This window comes from Halyomorpha halys, unplaced genomic scaffold (assembly GCF_000696795.3).
Source record: "Halyomorpha halys isolate HHAL.00 unplaced genomic scaffold, Hhal_1.1 Scaffold794.1, whole genome shotgun sequence".
In the NCBI taxonomy this organism is placed as follows: Eukaryota; Metazoa; Arthropoda; class Insecta; order Hemiptera; family Pentatomidae; genus Halyomorpha; species Halyomorpha halys.
Genome location: NW_027104664.1, coordinates 508,962 through 530,211, shown reverse-complemented (window position 1 = coordinate 530,211; position 21,250 = coordinate 508,962). Strand labels below are relative to the sequence as shown.

Sequence of the window (21,250 nt, the reverse complement as noted above, 5' to 3'; positions counted from 1 at the left end):
GGTTCCGTGAATAAATCAATCTCTAAGTTATACTAGTGCATTTCGTTTATCCTCCCACCTAAGTATCGGCGTGAGTAAATCGTAAAAAATAAAAAAGAGCAAAAGTAATAACATAAAACGCACTTCAACTCCAGTAAAAGTCTGCGTTTATTGAATCTAGGTCCTCTGTATTCAAACTGATCCACTAGATCAGCAGAGCTGATACGACCTGTCAGCTGATATTTAGGTCTTAACTTATATATATAAATTATAGATATGAATATATATAAATACACATATGATTGTTAAACAAATATATTAGAATAAACAGAATTTCTGATAATAATAATACGCTGTAAAATAAGAAGAATACAGGGTCTTGTATAACCAGTGATTTTATAATTATGTTCTGTTAAATACTTAAGTCTGTTGAATGGTTTTATTTTCTGTTTCGCTCTCCGGCCGCTTACTGTAAGATTTAATAATGGAAAAGTAAAATGATCAAAATAAATTGAAAAAAAGTTTCGATTTTTAAATAACCAAAGAAGAGAGAGTAAAAATGTTTTTTTCAGAAGAGAAAAAAGATACTGTAAGTTGGCAGTTTGAATGTCTAACTTAATCCAAATTTAATTTATTCAAAGCATGATTATTAAAATGAAAAATAAGGTAAACATTTTTTAAGGAGATTTATAAAGGCAGTCAAAGGGAATTCATAATTCCACCGAATTCAGATCTGTTCTTATTCTAAGGCTAATTGGCAATTATGGAAAAATAACAAGCAAATAGAGATCATAAATCAGTTATATATTTTTTATATTCTAGTCCGATAATCAGTAAAACATTACAGAATATCATGTCAAGCAGCTTTTGTCGAACTAAATGTCATTCGTTCAACACCTGCCTGGAGCTTATGAGAACTGAGACACCTGGCAACGCCACAATATGTTCGGAGGACCCAAAATAATTTTTAATTTATTTCTATTATTTGTAGAGTACTTATATTTAAAAAAAAAAAAAAAAAAAAAGCTCTCAATTAATATGATCACGATTCCATGGCATTCTTTGCCATTTTCTACTTAAAAATAAATATACCTTGTATATTATTTTTATTAAATAAAAGTTTAATTTAAAGTAAATATTTATTTTAAAGTTTTATCAAAACTAAAATTTTAAACTTTGAAAGAAAATTTCAATAAAAATGTCAATTTAGTATACTTTTCAGTATATTAAGATCTTTTTATTTCATGGTAAACCTCCGAGACGTCTGAAAAGAAGATGGCCACGGGATCTTTTAATTTAAAGCAATGATTGAAGTACCACCATTGATTGGTTCTTCCCCAAGATTATCATTTAAACACTTACTAATTGCATTTCTTTTGTCAGTTGTAAATTTCAATAAATAAAAAAAAAATTCAGTGAGAGAATTGAGACAAATATATAAACATATAAGGCTTCATGTTACTCAGATCACTCAATTGCAATAATATATTTTACCATAACCATTAAATATTTACTGAATTTAAATGAATCATTTGGAATTTGAATTGCGATATATGATAATCTACGCATTAAGTTTTTTTTTTTTAAAGTGACATTTACATTGTTTAAAATGAACCGAAATTATAGAGTGAATATTCTATTTTCAGAAAGAAAAATGAGGTAAAATTGGAGTGCCTCTTGAGTAAAAGCCAAACAATCGTTTCGAGGCCTCTCGACGATAATGAAACGCTGTTAAAATAAAAGTTCATTAATGCAACAAGCACTTCACCACTTTACACACGTCGTCTCTTCATAAAAACAGATATTCCACAAGAGTTGTAAAATCAGTTTGTTGATTTCATTTTTTTAACGAAATATTATATACTCAGTTCTGATAATTTATAACATTTTAAAATTAAAAATTAATACTAATGTTGTCAAGGTTTAAATAAAAACCTAATATCTACTATATATTTTAATTTAATACCAAATCGGCCTGGTAGGCCTAAAATGTAATTCTTACATGGTCAATGTAAGAATTGCATTTTTTTTAACCCTTGATTACAGGGGGCATAGTCACCAAAAAACACCAATAACTATATAAAACGTTATTTATAAATTTTAAAACTATAACCTTTGGTAGAGAACTATGATTCCATAAATATGAAGTATATTTAGGAGGAAAATAGTCCAGGTGGCGGTCAATAAAGGTGTTAACATAGTAAATGAAAACTATTAATTGTTAACCAACGTTTCACCCCATTTTGCAGAATTCTTACAGCCCTGACGTAGCCCTGAAAAGTGGGGCAAAATGTTGGTAAAAATAAATAGTTTTCTTTTACTATGTTGATACCTTTATTGACCGGAACCCGGACTATCTTCCTCCAATCTACTTCATATGGTCAACTATCTTCTACCAAAAGTAATATTGGAAATATGTTACTAAGGAGTTACAATTCTCATTATAAGCATAATCCAATTATGATATATTCCGAGAAGACAACATTCTTCCACCCATGGCCGTACATTTCTTGGTTTTCGTTCTATTTATTTAGGTATGTACCTTTTTTTTTTTTTAGTTTACACCGTTCCTTTTCTTATTTCATCATTTTTGTTATATATCATCCTTTTTTTTTTACAACTTCTAAAGTATGGTCTTATCATTCAATGTTTATTATTTTGTTCTCCTTTAGTTCTGATGAAGCTCTGCAAAAAGAGGCAAAACGAAACGTCAGTTATTAATATATCATTTTTCTTCCTTTGTTGTACCATTCTTGACCGCCACCCGGACCATGTTATTTAAGTAATAGTATAAACTTATTATTAATCGTTAAATACTTAGTATGTGGTCAAAAATATGGATTTCGGGATTCGACTATTCATGACACGACTATGAGAATGAATGAATACTGAGTGGGGATGGAGTTAAAATATCAAGACCAATAAAAAACACTTCTCTAGCACCATCTCAACTCACAAAATTTTAGAGGATCAAAAATCTTTTCAGAGGGTCTTCGGGAGACTTTTCTTGCACCAACTCAATTCGAATACAAATTTTCAACCCTCCACTACCATTGGGAAGGTTTGTGGAGATGTGAAAAAAAAGAAGGAAATAAAGGTGGAGGTGGAAGAAAAAAGGAGCTCAATTCACGTACGAATTTACAATCCCTTTAAAGAATCCATTGTTCTGTTTATTATGTTAAATTTATCTAGAATTTATTGATCCCTCATCATTGAATCAACAAAGTCGATTTTAAACATTCGGTACGGTATTAAGAAATAATTAAAGATTTTTGAACACATTTTCTTTGAGTATACTTGTAGTTAATGTTCAGATCTACAATTAAACTTTTTATCTCGGTTAGCCCCAGCCAAGCTCCCTAAATGGTGGGTTTGTGATCCACCCTTCTGCCAAGGGACCCCTCCGAAACCGGTACCTCAGAGACACCTGGACACCATAGATCACTCAGCTAATTTCCGACAAATGGAGACGGTTCTATTCGTGCCCAGCCGGACAAAGACCAGTCCCTCGCAAGTCAGTGCCATTCATAAGAGTGCACAATGGGAGCCCATGTTCCCTCCCCGTGCTCTCGCATAGTAACCTTACGAGCATTCCTAAATTAACCAGCTACCATCTCAATAATAATAAGAAGCAACCAAATTTAGCTGAGCGAATAGGGAGTTTATGGGTTAAAGTCGTAGAAGAACTTAATATTTCTTCCTCCATCCTACTCAACATTTATCTAAAACAACTTGTTCACCAATCGAAGGTCTTCATTATTTTAGATATTTTGTGAAAATAATATTCTGTTCTGTATAATGTTTGTTTTTGTTATTTATTCCAACGGACGTTTCAGGTTTTTCTCAACTTTTATAGTCTCATTAAATGGAAATAGTACCAGAATTAATTAATAGATCGCTATTGCTGTGTAACTGAATGTATGAAGGAGATAAAATAATTAAAAGATGAACTGGATATAATGTGATGATTGAATGGATTTTACAGGAAAATGCACTATGAAAGTGCGTTAAAGTGCACATTCAAGTATTTTACTATTCGTAGGGGAATCACATTTGCCCCAAGTTGGGAGAAATTGTGGTCCGCATATGGTTCAATATCTAGTTTAGTGACGAATTAGAAACCACTGCTGTAAAGTATATATACAGAAGAAATAAAACTTATTAATATTATCTAAAAGCGGAGACTTTTGCAAAATGTTTTTAAATGCATTTAAGTATTTAATTCATAATATAGATAGATTTCATGTTAAGTTGTGTAGATTCATGTACATTACACTGCTATAATATACATAAATCTAGGATGGAGATTAGAGTTTAGTATACATTTCGAAATTTTATATTTTTTTCCAGAGTTGTGTTATAGTGAATCAAAAAAAAATCTAAAATTGGTAAAGTATACTCAACTCTAATCCCTAACCTAGATCACAGGTATCAGATACTGTTATTATTAATATTCATAAATTATTATACATTAGGTATCTTTTCAATAAAACAGTTTCACGTTGATTTGTTTTTAATTTATGGTTAAAAACAAATAGCCCAACTTTCTATTTTAATGATTACAAGTAGTTAGGAAAAAGGAAGTTAGTAAAGTGGCATTGAAAAATAATATCACTGCTCTACTATCTATCATGTGTTTATGTACATTACAGAAGTACTTTATATTTAATAACATTAAATCTATATACATTTTTTTTTAAATAATTTATTTATTGTTATTTACAACTGTATACATACATACACATCAAGTAAATTTCCTGTGAGTTATATTATGACATGATACAAACATGTGGAGAATCTACCCATTGATAGAACTCCAAAAACATTTCTAAAGGAGAAGATCTCGAGGCCATCTTCTTTTCAGAAGCCTAGGAGGCTTATTAGGTAGTGAAGGAGAAGCCAGGTTAGAAACGTGTTGGTTTGGGTGGTTGGGAAGTTTATTATGGAAGGATTGGTATCTGGTTCTGGCCAAATCGGCAACATAGGGGACATTGAGGTCCGAATGGATGATTTGGTTTGTGACAAAGTAAGGTATATACATTTAAACATAGGAATTTAAATATTTAAATGCATTTAAAAACATTCTTCAGAAGTTTCCACTTTGGGATAAAATTAATGAGTTTTGATGTTTTCTGTACATATACCTTACAGGAGTGGTTTCCAACTCGTCACTGAACTAGATATTGAACCATATGCGGACCACAATTTCTTCCAACTTGGGGCAAATGGGAATCCCCCTATTGATATAAGTTGCTTGAATGTGCATTTTAACGCATTTTCCTGTTAAAATCATTCAACTAACACTCAAAAGTCAGGGAAGGTAAGAAATTAAACATTTCTAGCAATAAGTCTTCACAAATATGTGTTGTCGAACTCTCCTTACAGTATTTAATTGTATGAGAAAATTTTTGAATAATTTTCTCTCACTATCACATATAAAATATGTAATAAATAAATTTTATTTTTTTATTAATGTTTAGTTTATCCATATATAAGAAGGGATTGTATTACTTTGCAGATATACGTGTTTTGTAATATAACATATATTTTTTGCCGGAATCTAGTAGAAGTTAAATACCGTCCTAGTTTTCGTTGCTGATGTTCGATCTCTGTTACATTCAGTAATGTTGTATTTTAATAATTCTTAATACTTAATCGTTCATCATACCTATTTAAAAATCTTTATATTTACTGATTCGGATTTAATTATGATTTTCTGCTGCTTGGGTTATATCTATTTCCATCTATAATATCCAATAATGATGTTATTTTATAATCTAATATGTGTCTTGATTGTTATGTACCTGTCGAATACAGGAACAAATTGCTAGACTGTTCTTCAGTGTGGATTTGGAAAAAGAACGCCAAAGAAACAGTAGTGTATCTCAGCTGTTGACTATTATCCTATTGGAAAAAATAAATGATATTAACGTATATAAGTCTGAACGAATCCCTGACAATTCTAGAGTTAATAAACACAGTGACACTGATATGAATGTTTACAAAACAAACCAATCCTATCAAACTAATCTCATAAAACTTTTAACATTACTGTTATTATTGCCGGACATCTGGGACCCTGTGAATATGCCTCTATTATTGATGGCGCAATGGACATACATACTTTTTAAAATAACTGTGTTACTAATTATGTGCATCATTGTTATGTTAATTATCATCGCTTTTATCATATTCGGACAGGTAAAATATAATTTTTTTTTTAACAGTGGTGATTCATACTGATATAATATTGTGTATTATATCGAATTAGTATTTAACAAGCTATTGATTTCGCTAATGTACCTATCAAGCAAATATGACAAGATTATTATATTACAGTACGATTAAACCAGTTTTTTTAAATCACTTATCATATCATATATAAGACGAGTAATTAAGTAGAAATAACTTACCCAAATTTATATAATTAAATCTAAATTTATTTCTTCGAATTACTAAAGCCCTTTTTCATATCATAGAACATATTTGGTTAAGTAATAAAAAATTACTTTTATTAAGTTCAATTCGGTTAAGATCATTCCGAGAAACATGAAAATCTTTCTCGTTTAAATCAAACTGGTTTTGTTTTCCTTTTTTGACATTAAAATGATAATTCGAACCAAAAACTGTGGTTGTTAAAGCACTCGTAAAAACGAATATTGATCACCTAATACTATTAGAAGGGGATGAGTAAACGGCTATAAAATAAACATAACAGCGTTGATAGAAGACGGTGGAAAATTAATTCTCAATACCAATACGCCTAAAACAAAATACAAGAAAACTTTATTGTAACGTCATCTTATAGACCATAGAAAGGCATTTGTAACCGAAACATGCAATAAACAGAAAAAAAAAAAATTACTTCTTTATAAAATAAAATAAAATTTTTGTTATAGTATAGTTTCAGAAAATAATATCTTCATCTTCTAGCTTATTTTTTTAAATAAGTTATGGTTCCGTCCAATAGAGTTCTAGAATTAATAATAGTAAAAAATATATTTACAATTTTGTTATTGATTTCCAAATTAAAAGTTTTCAGAGTTTTGGAGAATTGGTTTACCAAGGTGAGGAGTAGAGTGTGACGGGTATTTTTACATTTTCCGAAGGTTTACAATGAATAATAATAATTATTATTCTTAATATTCGTGATATTAGTATAAATAAAACTGAAAATAAATAACTAATCAATAACAGCTTCAATTTCAAATAATAATAATGGGGTTTTCATGCAGTGTTCATAAATACCCTACATATAAGATTTTACTTCTAATACTTTACTTAAACTCTAAAAGTTCAACAATGAGTTATTGTTATTTTACGTTTAAAAAATTTTTTTTTCATTCGGAGGTCTATATATTTAAAAGTACCTACAACACTAGATAACTTAAGAGAACATTATTTAAATTAGAGTAAATTTGCAAAAACGTTAGACCTAATAGAGATATTTATGTTCAATAGTTCTCGAGATATATCTTTTTAAAAAGCAAAGTTTCATATAAAAAAATTTACTGAAAGATCAGTATTTTGAAATATCTATATCTCTATATAGAGATATACTATATATCTATAAAACCCATTCGACGTACAGATGTGTATTAGCACTCAAATTAAAGCTAGTTTAATGGACTATAAATTAGTTTATGAAGTTTATCTTTGTAAGAGTAATAATTTTCATGATATTTGCTAAAATAAATTCACAAAATGAGATTATTTCTAGTTATTTGTATAAACGTTTGATTTTTGAAAAAATATATATCTCTGGAACCATAAGACGTAAATATATCTGCCAGCACTCATAATGAAGGTAATTGAAATTACTACAAATTAGTTTCTGACACATATCTTTGTAGTAGTTTTTATGATATTCGCATTTGAATATAAATTTTGCACATGAAAATTAGTTCAAATTACTACAAATCAATTTATTATACCATCCTACGAAAATAAACGTCATATACTATTGTATAGGTCATTAAACTAGTTTTAGTTTGAGTGCTAATAGACATCTTTATGTCGAATTGGCTTTGAAATATAGATATTTCAAAATAAATTGACTAACTACTGATCTTTCAGTACATTTTTTTATGAAATGGTGCTTTTTTAAAGCTATATCTCGAGAACTATTGAATGTAAATAGCTCTATTATGGCTCATAGTTTAGAAAATTTACTCAACTTTAAATTATATTTTCTTAGGTTTTCTAGCTTTTAAAGATATAGAGCTCCGAATGAAAAAATAATTGTTTTTGAGCCACCATTTCTTATTCCCCAAACTATACTTTGCAGACTCATCAATTTCGACTAGTAATTATACATAGTTTTCATTAAAGCATAAAAAAATTGGGGTAAAATAACTGCGTTTTTCTCCTCATGGGCTCTTGTACTAAATGAAGTTGATTATTAATGAATCACCAGGTTAGTTGGTGAAATATAATCAATCTTAGGTATTCTCACCTCTTCATGGCATTTTAATAAGTTTTTTACAGTATTAAACATAAGTTGAAAAGAAGTCATAATATCTTAAGAGATGTTTGATATCTCAGGAATTATTTAAATGTCTATTAGGGCTCAATTTGAATCTTGTTAAATACCACAATAAATAAGTTTAAAATCATTACCTTCCTAAGTATAGTGTATATAATAGTGATGTTCATAATGTTATAATAAATTAATTACATGATTATTTCTCGTTGTTTTAAAAAAATATTGGTTTTGGATAAAATGAAACTCGGTAATTATTGAACATTAAGAACTGAATTGAAGGCTTATATGCAAGCTTGTTAATTGCAGTATAGAATCGTTTAAATAATATTTCAGCTACTTGTAATATTTTAAGAATTATTAGCCATAAACCTAAAAATAGAGTGCGGCCATTTTGGAAAATCTGCCATTTTAGGCCTACATATTCACAGGGAATGGTCAAATTTTTACTATCGTGTTTTCCACACCTTTATTTATAAGAATCCGTTGGGTACTTTTCTATTCTGTATATTTTTTTATGTATTCTCTCTTATGGTATTATTCCGTTTTTGTTATTATTTTTATAATTCTTGCTTCAAATGTATTTATCTTTTAGTTAATGTCGTGTTAAAATATTCTGCCCACATTTCTCTGATTTGTGTTGTAGACTTGAAGAAGGATGCTCGAAACCTGAGATGAATACCAGGATTATATATAATCTTGAATTATATATAATTCAATCCACTTAATTGCCTATCCTCCGTACTTGAAGAATAGTACCTACACAGATTTCAATTCAATTTACCTCAACAATAAAAAGGTCTCCCTAATTGAATATTGACATAATAAGAATACCAAACAAGGGAGAGGTTATTCTCTACCGTTGGTCTGTGTTAATTGAAGACAATTGGCTGAAACGAGAATGCCTGAGGGTTAATTGGTGAAGGGTAGACCCCCCCCCGTTAATTGCCTGGCTAACATGTCTTGGTCCAAATCTGGTAACATATTAATGGGATATGGGTTAGGGTGAGCCCGTATTGTCCATCACCATTGAGGCCGTGTTGCCGGGGCTTCATTAGGAGTTGTAATTGCTCCAGCTGATTTCGTTTAGAAAATGACTACCGTTTAGGATCGACATGGAGGACTTCATTCATTTATTACATTACCAAGATTTAAAACAAGGCGATTTTTCATTTAATTCAGCTCTTTAACATGTTATTTGAAATGACATGGACTTATATGGTGACCTTAAAATTTTAATTAGCTCTGAACCAAAGTATAAATGTCTGAGGGGTACATGGAAGTTTAGGTGGGAAGTTTGTGTAAGACTGATCTTATGGACTTGAGTTTTGGCGAGGGTTGCTTTTTATTATTATTTTGTATGAAGATAGTCCGGCTGGCGGTCGATAAATGAACTATGAACTGAAAATAGTAAAGATTCAATATTTGTAACATTGGTAACCAACGTTTCTTAAAAGTCGGTCTATCTTTCTACAATCTATTATATACGATCAACTATTAATCTTCTAATATTATTAATTTTACATGACTTCGACAATTAGGTAACTCAGTGTGACTTGCGTGGATTAAAAAAACAAATAAGTTACATCTTGCTTGTTTGGGGTCAATCAAGGAAATCCCTTATTCTCCTCCTCTTGAAGTTTTATTGACAGTCGCCATGTGGAAGAAAAATTAACTTTGAGATTTTAAATGAAACTATTTGTCATTTCTGTAATAAGAGGGCATGTGTAATTTTTTTTAAACTTTAATATTAGTGTGAATTTTTAGCTGTAGCGTAAAATAATAATGTTAAATTAATATAGATAACGTTGAATTGCTAATCTATTTCTTAATTCTATTAAATTTGCGACACGGTAAACCGTGTATCATGAATATCCATAGTAGCCTCTAGGAATTTCTCAGATCCAGAGCGACCACATGCAAGTTAATATTTTTCACTGTTGTTGTTTAATGTTCACTCTTGATCAAATCCTTTCAAAATCTTGGTTGACCAATTTTTATTCTTCTGTGTCTAATTGTTTCTGGCATAACATAGTTTTGAAATATTTGAAAATAAATTCTTCAAGTACTGGCCTAATTAATTTGAGTTTTGAACATACAATGTTATAGTGTGTTCCTTGGGCTTAAAGAAGTGAAATTTTACTTCCTAGATTATTTTTGGATTATAAAAAACAATTAATGAATATAACATACGACAATCCAAAGATCAGATTTGCAACTCCTCACTTACAACCAATGAGCAGGTGGATAAGCTGAGGTACCTGATTCGTCACCTTATGGTTTATATTTGAGAAGATGGTTGGGGGTGCGGTCAGCAATAAGTTATTTTATACTTATACTTATTTTATTATTGTTTTTTTTTTTTCAGCCAGCTTTTAAGGCCTTAGTGCTAAGAAATAAGATAAAAACCAGAAGTAGAAAATAATAAAATATCAGACAGTATAGATACATAAGTAGTATTGGAAGAAAATGAAAAGGGTAAATATTATAAGAAGGTAAAAATCAGTATGAGAATAAGTAATTTTAAAATGATGAAAGAAAGATAATAATAAAATATCACACACATGAAAATTCAGTAAGTAAATACATGTACATGATGAAAACTATTTAAAATTAAAGTTACGAAAAAAGTGAGATAGAAAATGTATATGTAATTAAATAAATATATAAGTAAAATAATAGAATTAAAGAAGTAAAATATAAAGTTATATAAGGCAAAATGTCTTATAATTTGATATGATGAAAATGAAATTCAAATATGATGAAGTAAATATTAATAGAAATATTGAAGTCTATAGATAATGAGGAGGAAAATAATGGCAGTGTTTGCATTTAATTTAGAAATTATTACAGGAACCTCCTCGCAATGTTGATGACCAAGGGGAATACTTAACTAACTAAATATCAAATATAAACTAATTCTACATGAATTTCATCCAATTCAAAATCAGAGATAGAGCATCGAAAATTTAAACATGTGTATTCGAGTATAATTGTCCTGGGGAATAATAACCAGAACGGTTGCTTTCATTGGTCACAATCAAATAGCAGTGTTTATGCGAAACGTAGTGGCTAACCTATTCCTGGAATGTGTTCGAAGTGTAGGGATCATTCAGGCTGCTCTTTATTGCCAAACAATTATAACATATCCCACTTCACTAAAATGCCTGAATTGACGAGAGCTAGAATTATAAAAACTGTTAAAATTCTAAGAACTCATACGATAGGGTAATTCGATTAGTACATGAGCCCAAGAGAAGAAAGGAAAAGGCATTTATTTCACCTCAATTTTTGAATACTTTAATGAAAACTAGGTATAATTACTAGTCAAAATTGATGGGTATACCTAGTTTGCCAAGTATACGTAAGGGAAATAAAAAATAATGGCTTTTTAAAAACGTTAAAAATAATTAATTTTTCACTCGGAGCTCTATTTCTTTAAAACCACCAACAACAATAGAAAATCTAAGAGAACATCATATCAAGTAGAGTAAATTTGCTAAACTATGTAGCAGAGCGTAGAGCTATTTACGTTCAATAGTTCTCGAGATATAGCTTTTAAAAAAGCAACATTTCATAAAAATATACGTATATATAGTTGACCGTAAAAATTGATATGTAAGAAGATGGTCAGGGTTGCGGTCAAAGGAGAAACAAAAATAGTTGCAACTATTTATTTTCCGACGTTTCGCCCCACTTTGCGAGACTTCATCAGGGCTAAAAAGATACAAAATGATACAATGATAAGAATAAAAATACAAAGATAAGATACAATGATAAGAATAAAAATAAGTAACAATGGCAAGAGTAAAATTTTTTTATAAAAATACGTAAAATATGAAGTTAAATAAGTACAGGAGATGTACATAAAGCAAAAACAAAAAGGGAGAAAAAAAAAAGATTAAATAAACATCATGAAAGAATAATTATAAATAAATATTATATTACTATAATATGTATTACTTATTTATTAATAATTATTTTTTCATGACGTTTATTTAATCTCTTTTTTTGTTTCTCCTTTGACCGCAACCCTGACCATCTTCTTATATTTTATAAAAATGTTGTACATAAAAACTACTATTCCTACGAAGGTAAAGGTCATGAACTATTTTATAGTACGTGATACTAACTAATTTGAGTGCTAATAGACATCTGGACGTCACATAGTTCCAGAGATATAGATTTCTCAAAATAAATTAAATAACTACTAATTTTTCAGTAGATCATTAAAAAATGTTTCATTTTAAAAAGCTATAAATAGCTCTATTTGGGCTCATATTTCAGAAAATTTACTCTCCTTTAAGTAATGTTCTTTTAGATTTTCTAGTGTTGTTGGTAGTTTTTAAGTTACAGAGCTCCGAATGAAAAATTAAGGTTTTGAATTTTTTATTCCTCCTACCTATACTTGGCAGACTCATCAGTTTTGACTGTGTAGTAATTATACATAGTTTTCGTTAATGTGATCAAAATTTGGGGTGAAATAACTGCCTTTTTTCTTCCCGGCTAGATGGTTTTAGACCATTTTGAACAATATAAAAAAATCTGCTTTTATCAACAAAATCGAGAAAACTGTAAAAGATTAAAAACAGTATTTTTAAAGTAGTTGATTGGAATACATCCAATTGTTATTGAATATAAATTGATAACAACAGTTAGTAGTAACTTCTTTCTTATTATTATGTTGCATTATATTTTCTCTCTTAAGGCTTGTTGTGACTCACATACTGTTTACTTACACGAATAAATAACGACTATTATATTTATTTTAAAATATTTTTTTACATTTACTAAATTTATTGTAAGATTAAAAAAAATTATCGCAGCAGACAACCCTATTCCAATACTGTACTCAATCTCTACTTTACTTTAATAGTGCTTTCTGAGTTTTAACGTTTTTTTTCCAACTGATTTAAGAGGGTTACTTTCTTTTCTAGACTCGTCCTACAGCGAGTCTGTCACGAAGTAACCCCTATTAATGGTAAAATCAACGGAATACATAAAATATATTAAAAAATTGTCAAATGTACCACTACTAAAGCAAAGCATCGTTTTCTTTAATTTATTTAAAACAATTAATATTTATAAAATTAAGTATAATAAACTATTAATTTATTTATCTACGAGCAAATATTCAAAAATATGAAGTTATTTTAAAAATGTTACACAAGTATATAAATAAAGAAACATTCAATTGTAAAAACTATTACTATAACCATTATTAAAACTCCTGTTGTGGAGGTATGATAATGCAGTAAGCTTGTAATGAGTGGATATATTTCTATGCTGCTATCCTATGACAAACACGTATTAAAATGAGTTACAACAAAAAGTTAAAGGTAAATATAAGTTATAATGCAATATAAAACACAATGAATATCTAATTAATTCTATTTATTTAATAATTGGCTCTTTTGTTATTATTTTATTATTATTTGTTCAAGTATTATTATCATAATAATGAACAACTTAAAATGTAAATACAAAGAATACAGAAATCGGGAATAACAATAAGACAATAAAGAGGGATATATACTATTAAATACAATAAGAATAGATAAAGAGAGATATATACAAAGAGCAAGCGAACTAATAAATATAGAAATAAATCGGTTGTAATAAATTAGATAGTAGAGGAACACTGTAAAATAATAGAAAGATAACAATACTAAATAACACTTATAAATATTATTTATTATTATAAATAATATTTATTTTAAATATTATAAAAATAAAATAAAATTATAAATATTATTTACAACAATAACAAAATTATTTATTTATTCTTTTATGATTTTACAACTTTTAAAGCACTATTAAAGTAAAGTTAATATGTACAATATTGGAATAGCATCTTGGAATAGGTATGCAGCGATAAAAAAAAAATGTTTAATATTAAAATAGATTTAATAAATCTACAAACCATTTAAAATAATATTACATGTATTAGTCGCAATTTATACGTGTAAGTAAACTGTATGTGAGTCATAACAAGCTTTAAGGGAGAAAAAATAAATGCAATATAATAATAAGAATGACGTTACTACTAACTGTTGTTATTAATTTATATTCAATAACAATGGGAGGTATTCCAATCAACTACTTTACCAATAATGTTTTTACCTTCAACAATTTGCTGGATTTCGTTATTAAAAACAGATATATATATATATTTTATATTCTTTAAAATTAGTAAACACATGAAAATAAAAGTGTTATTATATGAGAAAGGTGGATATTTAGGAAATATTACAATTCATTTAATCCAAATGTTGTGTTTCTTTGTGGGAGCTATAATAATGAGCTTGGTTAAATAAAGTTAAACTAACTATTTACCATATAATTTTAAATAAGAAATGCATTTTTTTTTCAAGGATGTTGCAAGATTTAGTAATATCTGTAAAAATAATCATCATCTGTTGTTATATTTCATCATATTTGATGATCTTCTATATTATAACTAGTATGATAAATTGTTTTTTGGTGATTTTAAACCAAAATCAATAGTTAAATAAGAAGAAATTATTAAAACGAAAACATTGTAATAATAATAGGGGTATTCAAGATCATTAGTTTAACATGTTAAATGGAAAAACTTATGTTAAATGGGGAAATATTTCCTTCTTTTATCATGTTAAAACGTTATAACATGTAACATGGCTGAGAGTCTGTTACTAGGTCTTTTAAATGGAGAATGACGTCACGAAACTTAACAGCTGAGCTTGTCACCATTTTATTTGTTGTTGTGTTAGGTTACTTGCTCGTAGTTCGTGTTTTTTTTCTTTTGACTTGTGTTTTGAACTTTTTAAAAAAGACAATCAGTAGCCAAACTTTTACACTACTACTTTTCATTTATCTTAGATATTTTACAATAATAAACTGTAATCAAAACTTAGAAGTAAACAGTAACATGAAGTTTTGGAAGGAAAGGTTACTAAACAAGTTGCTCAAAAAATCCGCTAGGAGCTCTTATGCATTTACCATTTAACATGACTTTAAATAGGGGTGCTCACAATGCTATACTTATAATATTTAACATGGTAAAACATTTTACATTTAACACATCATGAATACCCCTAATGTATGAAATACTATAACCTGATGTTATACTGTGACTTATTCCGTTAGTCTTGCTTGAAAACTTTCAATTCTTATTTAATGTTTTTCCCCGCAATGGAAGAGTTTTAAGGAACTGGATCTGGAAAATGTCTAGACTTAAGGGTTGGTGGAGGTTACTCGCCCCCCGCGGCGTTGGCTAAAACAGCACATGTAGGTGGTGGGGGGCCAAGGGTGGGAGAGCCGGCATCCCCTCCAGTGCTGCTCCCTGTCGTTCCGCCGCCTAGTCTCCAGTCGCCTCTAAGGCCTCGTCGTGTTTGTGTGTAACAGCTAGTCCAGCTTGCCGATCTCACACATCGCAAGGATTATAGTGTTTACTGTGAATTTGTAGAAATAACTAAAATTGACATTGATAGTATTGTGCCGAGGCTTCCTTATATTATCAATATTTTTCTTATCAGTGGTTTGGATCAGTTCGTCGGTTCCATCATAACACCGCAACCTCGAGAACATTTAACAATGCGCTGTATTTAATGTATCATAGTCTCTTAGAGCCTCAATAGTTACCAAAGTGTTTTTAGTTCTTTGTATAATTTCTTTTTGTTTGTATTTTTGTTATTTTCTTGTAAAAATGACCCGTTGCCCTTATCAGTTGAGGAATGCTCCAGGGATCTTGATATTACTCCTAGTTTATGCTTCTGTGGCATTAGCTGATGAAGAGATTGGATCTCCGCTAAGAGTCGCGCAATGCAGAGCTCGATGTATACAAAAGGTGAGCGCCAAATAATCTATTTCATTACAAATTTTTATGTCTCGTATATTATGATGATTCGTTATAAACATTTACCATCCTCAAATTTTTTGATTTTGGACATTACAAAGTTTACGAATTTGACGCATGTCTTCAGCGCAGGGATGCCCCTTGAACGTCAATCACTTCTCATCCCGGTCTCCCTTCGCCTTCAAAAATGTTAGTCGAGGTACCCATATATCAGTCTTGCTGTTATCAATCGTTTACGCGTTGGAACTTATGAATAAAATTCAATGTTATATTGATAAAACTAGCTTCAGTAAATATCAGTTGGGAATAATATTACAATATTCATTTGGTGCTTGCAAAACCTGAACAATTTAATAACTCTTCTCCTTAAGTAGCATAGGCCTGGATCAACAATTCCGATTATGAGAATATAAATTATAATTTTTAATTGGAATAAAAACCTCTCTGGCGTGTGTATGGAGACAATTATCAGAAAGAGAGGCGCGTATTTTGATCGTAAAATTGAATTAGGAATGTCACAATTTGTTTTGAAGTTGTATTCTCTGTTTATTTCTCTCTCGTGATCCTTTATCAAATTGAATTTCCTCGTTTTTTGTTAATGTTTAACTGTTTATTTTTCGTAAGCGATAACCACGCTTAATTAAACCTATCGAAAAAACAATCCCCTTCAACGTGTACATTAACCATTTTATCATATTTATTAAACGTGGGTTCCGTCGAGTTTTTTGTTTTATGTCAGGCGCTAGATGTGTGTGCGTTGTGAGTATGGTTCGTAACGGACCGGCATCAAAGCCGCTCCGATAAGTAATCGAATTCTCAGAATTACCCGGCAGTTGAAACACCTGTACAAAATAAGTATTTATTCAGAATTATATGTTTTATGATTAATGTTTATGCAACATACATTACCGGGATACTTGTAAGGGATGATGTATTTTAGCGTTATTGTTGGACAGTCCCCCCACATGATGAATTTTTGGCAATTATCCAACAAGTTAAAAAAATAACGAATTGTGACTTCTGTATTATTCGCAGGTACCGGTTAAAATAGGCTTCCGGGATGGTCTTGACCCAAACTGACCTGTTCGTCAAGTCTAGTAGCATCATTAATGGGCCGAGCATTCTGGTTTTTTCTTTTTCTTTTTTTTTTTTGTTCCATCATCCTACCTCATCTCGTATACCCTGAGGAACATTCCAACCTTTTAATTTTCGGGTTTTGTTTATTAACTGTTCGGCTGTATCTTGTCTTAAAACGTCAATGGTATCCGGCTAATTATAAAAAGAATTATTGTTTGTCCCTTTATCATGCCAAGATTTCGAAACGTTATTTGTCTTCTTGACGTTTCATATTGAAATGTCAAAAGCGCGTGAAGATACAAGGAAGTTAGATTAGAAATCTGAAGAAATATAATTTTGAGATTTTAAGTTTGTTTTATATCGATATCCGGACTTCAATAGCCATTGTATATTTCCATTGAGATACGGTCCTACTTTTTTTCGTCTGAGCAGTATTCATTTGTGGGCATTACATTACCAGAGATAACAGCAATTCTGATAAATGAAGAGCGTTTAATAGAAAAAAATATCAAAACAGTAAAAAAAATCATACATAATGCAATAACTTCAATATACAAATGTAAATTTGTGGAAAGGGTAAAATAGAATGACCTAGTATGGGTTGTATTTCTGAGCCAATATTTTATGTAAATGCCTGCTTTTAAATTCCTAATTAAAATTTGAATTATCGTGAATTGTGTTTTCTTTAAAAATCTTTAATTTCCTAATTAAATTTTGTTGGATCATGATGCATACATTTTTATTTAACCTTTTTATTGTTTATAAATATGTGGTATAATAAAAATAAAATACTTAAAAAGTTATAAAATATTTAAACTTTAATGAACGCTGTGAATTTGTTTTTAGTAACAATTTTGACCGTTAAGTCGCTACCCGACCACATTTTGTTAACTATTTGAATGATTTTTTTTTTCAGAACTAAGAATCATTAATTTTCTATTATATAGTAATATATTATTGTAATTGTATTTAAAGTGGTAAATGTTGTAATGTATTGATTTTCTACAGAATTAACAAGAAATTTTTAGGTGTTTACCATTTGCTAGTTCAGTTGTAGTATTTCTATTTATGAAATGGGTAAAACTTGACTTTAAACCATATTTCTTATTTAGTTCCATAATATAAGCTAATAATACTAAAATATATTTAGAAATTTATTGCCTTTTATTCCCATTTATATCAAGTCAATTCAAAATTTTAAAGTTAAAAACCTATCAAACAATACTAACGTTTCACTGAAGGTTTTGTAGTTTCATTTTTTTTTATTAGAAATAATATTTGCATTCTATTCGTTATCAAATTTTAATGCCAATTATAAAGTAGACCTTTATTTTTAATAGTTTATGAATTAGTTTCATCTTATATGTTATTATCAGTTATGCTCAACAAAATTTTTATTGAGCAACAAAATGAAAATTATTCATTTTAATCAGATTCTCATATTTATCAGCTAAATTATTATTCTAAGCAATTTTTAAGATATATTATAATTATTGATTTTGTTCCCTTTTTTATATTTATTGTCATAATATGGTAGCAATCAGAAGATTCATGTAGTACTATTTATGATAGTTTTTTTTAATTCATAGATTTCCACATTTAGTACTTCTGGGAGCGAATAAAACCATTTTCCAACAGTTAATTCAGTTCCAACTCTTTGAAAAAAGTATTTTTAATTTACACATTATTGAAATGTGTTTTGTATCATTATGTATATGATTCAAATAAAATATATAACAGGAATATATATCAATCATAATGTAAATGTAATAATTATAATTCATTTTTATTGTTTAGTTCAAATTTATTTAAGTACATGTTGTTAAATAAATATTTCTTACTAATTCCAATACAATAATTATAAGAATCATTAATTATAATTATAATTATACTGCATATTCATATTCCATGTATATTTTTTGGTACCCTACTGGTATAATTTCGTTCATAAGACTGATGTTCATGTCAAACTGGTTGTTTCTAAACGGTATGTATCCCTTAGTGTCTGCTGAAAATGGATATTATGTTCAATATATTTAGTAATAACACATATATTATGCTAAACATAAATGTTAAATGACAGTTATTAAGATTTTTCGCTAGTTCAAAGTTTACCTGAGTTATCTGTTTACTATATGTTATACTACTTTTTTGGAAATTTCATTCAAATGTTTTAAAATTATTGTACTGTTTATATATAGTTTATTATAAAGTTATATCATATATTGTATAGTTTATATTTTTTGCTAGTCAATTACAAATCAAACTATCATTGTTTTATCATGATTTATAATTTTATTACAAAGTTTCAAAATATTCCTTATTTTTATAATTGTATATTTGGCTTAAATATAGGAAAAAGTCTTCAAGCTTGCCTTTAATTTTTTAAAAAAAGGATAATTAATATGAATGAAAACTACAATTTTTTGATATTTCTCACTGACTAAGTTTTGGTTTTATATAATCTGCTGAGAGAAGCCATATTTTAAAATTTAAAAATTGATTGGTATTTAAAAATTTTCAAATTGATGCGACAGAAATTATATAAAGATATTTAAACAACAAAATCATTAGTTATTATGAAGTCTGAGATAATTTTATTTTGGAACAATGCTTCATCATTTTACAAAATATTTTATTTTACTATTGTTCATATTTATGGTATTTGTGAGGATTATTGGGTATAATTTTCATATAAATTTGTTTTATAGTTTGAAGTTTATACGATGTTGAGTTATAAAAAGATTTAATCCTGTGTACTCAGTAGAATCATAAAAGTATTTCCCATGTGTGAAAACTTTAAATATAAATAACTATTGAGACAAATTTTATCGTGCTATTGCTATATGTGTTCCATGTAATGGGTTGATACCATTGAAATATTGACAAGTATATCCTTCCTAATGCTGTTAAGGCTATCATGCATACTTTAGCCTTCATAACTGATCTATGGCCCTACCTTCGTGGTCTTTGTATATTTGATGCTCGTTAAATTTTCAGTACGTCTCTCTGTATTTTGTGCCTTTTGTACGTTGAATATTTTCTCTTCGTATTGCCGTCTCGTGTTCCTACTCCTTTCTTTCACCGGTGCGCTGACGGGTAGTAGAGATTGCGGTCTCCGGACCCCTGCTCAACAAACACTATCATTAGGCCGGGCCCGAGCCGAAGATGTGAACTACTGTAGTTAGCAGATTTTTTATCTCGCCAATAACCATGTTACTCCTTTAGTCAAAACAGTGTGTATGAAATACGTTGAAGAGAACTCCGTAATTTTGTAGAATGTTACTTGAAGACCCATTACTTCTCGAAACCGTTCGTAATAAAACAATCTGTAATTTGTTATGGCATTATTTTCTCCATTTTATTTAGTACACATAATTCCATTTTTTTGTTGAAAATAATTTGTAAACAGACCCATTTAACTTTCTAATGTTGTTGTTTTTTTTTTTAAGCGGTCACTGCAATGATTTTATCTTTATGATTAGCTTATTCAAATATATAAGTTTCATTGGTAAATAGATCTAATACCTATCAATAAACAGTTAGATATTAATGATGGAACTTTTTGACTTGAGCGATGGACTTGTCAATATTTAATAGATTTTTACAATGAAAACCGTTGTGGCTATTAACTGTTTTTATTTACTTCGTTTAAATGATTTTGATGAATAAATAACAATTTTATCCCGGACAATAATTTCTCAATTGTTCTTTATTTAAAGTTTTTATTGGAACATTAATAGTTGGCCGTATGTAACATATTGTAGGAAGATAGATCAAGTGGTGGTCAATAAAGGTACAGAATAGTAAACATTAACTATTTCTTAATAACAAACCCACTTTGCAGAGTTTTGTCAGGACTAAATGGGAATATA

General features: G+C 28.9%; 1 protein-coding gene across 2 annotated transcripts in view; it reads left to right on the top strand.

Annotated features, from left to right (window-relative positions):
* The first annotated feature begins 6,055 nt into the window (after positions 1–6,055).
* Positions 6,056–21,250, top strand: part of fend (forked end) — a 316,132-nt gene continuing 300,937 nt past the window's right edge. Inside the window, exons 1-2 of one of the 2 annotated variants that reach the window (XM_014429365.2) lie at positions 6,056–6,180; positions 16,170–16,289. In XM_014429365.2, the coding sequence (XP_014284851.1) occupies positions 6,067–6,180; positions 16,170–16,289 (234 nt within the window). In that variant the 5' untranslated portion in view covers positions 6,056–6,066. Of the gene's footprint in view, positions 6,181–15,796; positions 16,290–21,250 lie in introns of those variants that run through there. The other variant, XM_014429366.3, reaches the window with a different exon arrangement.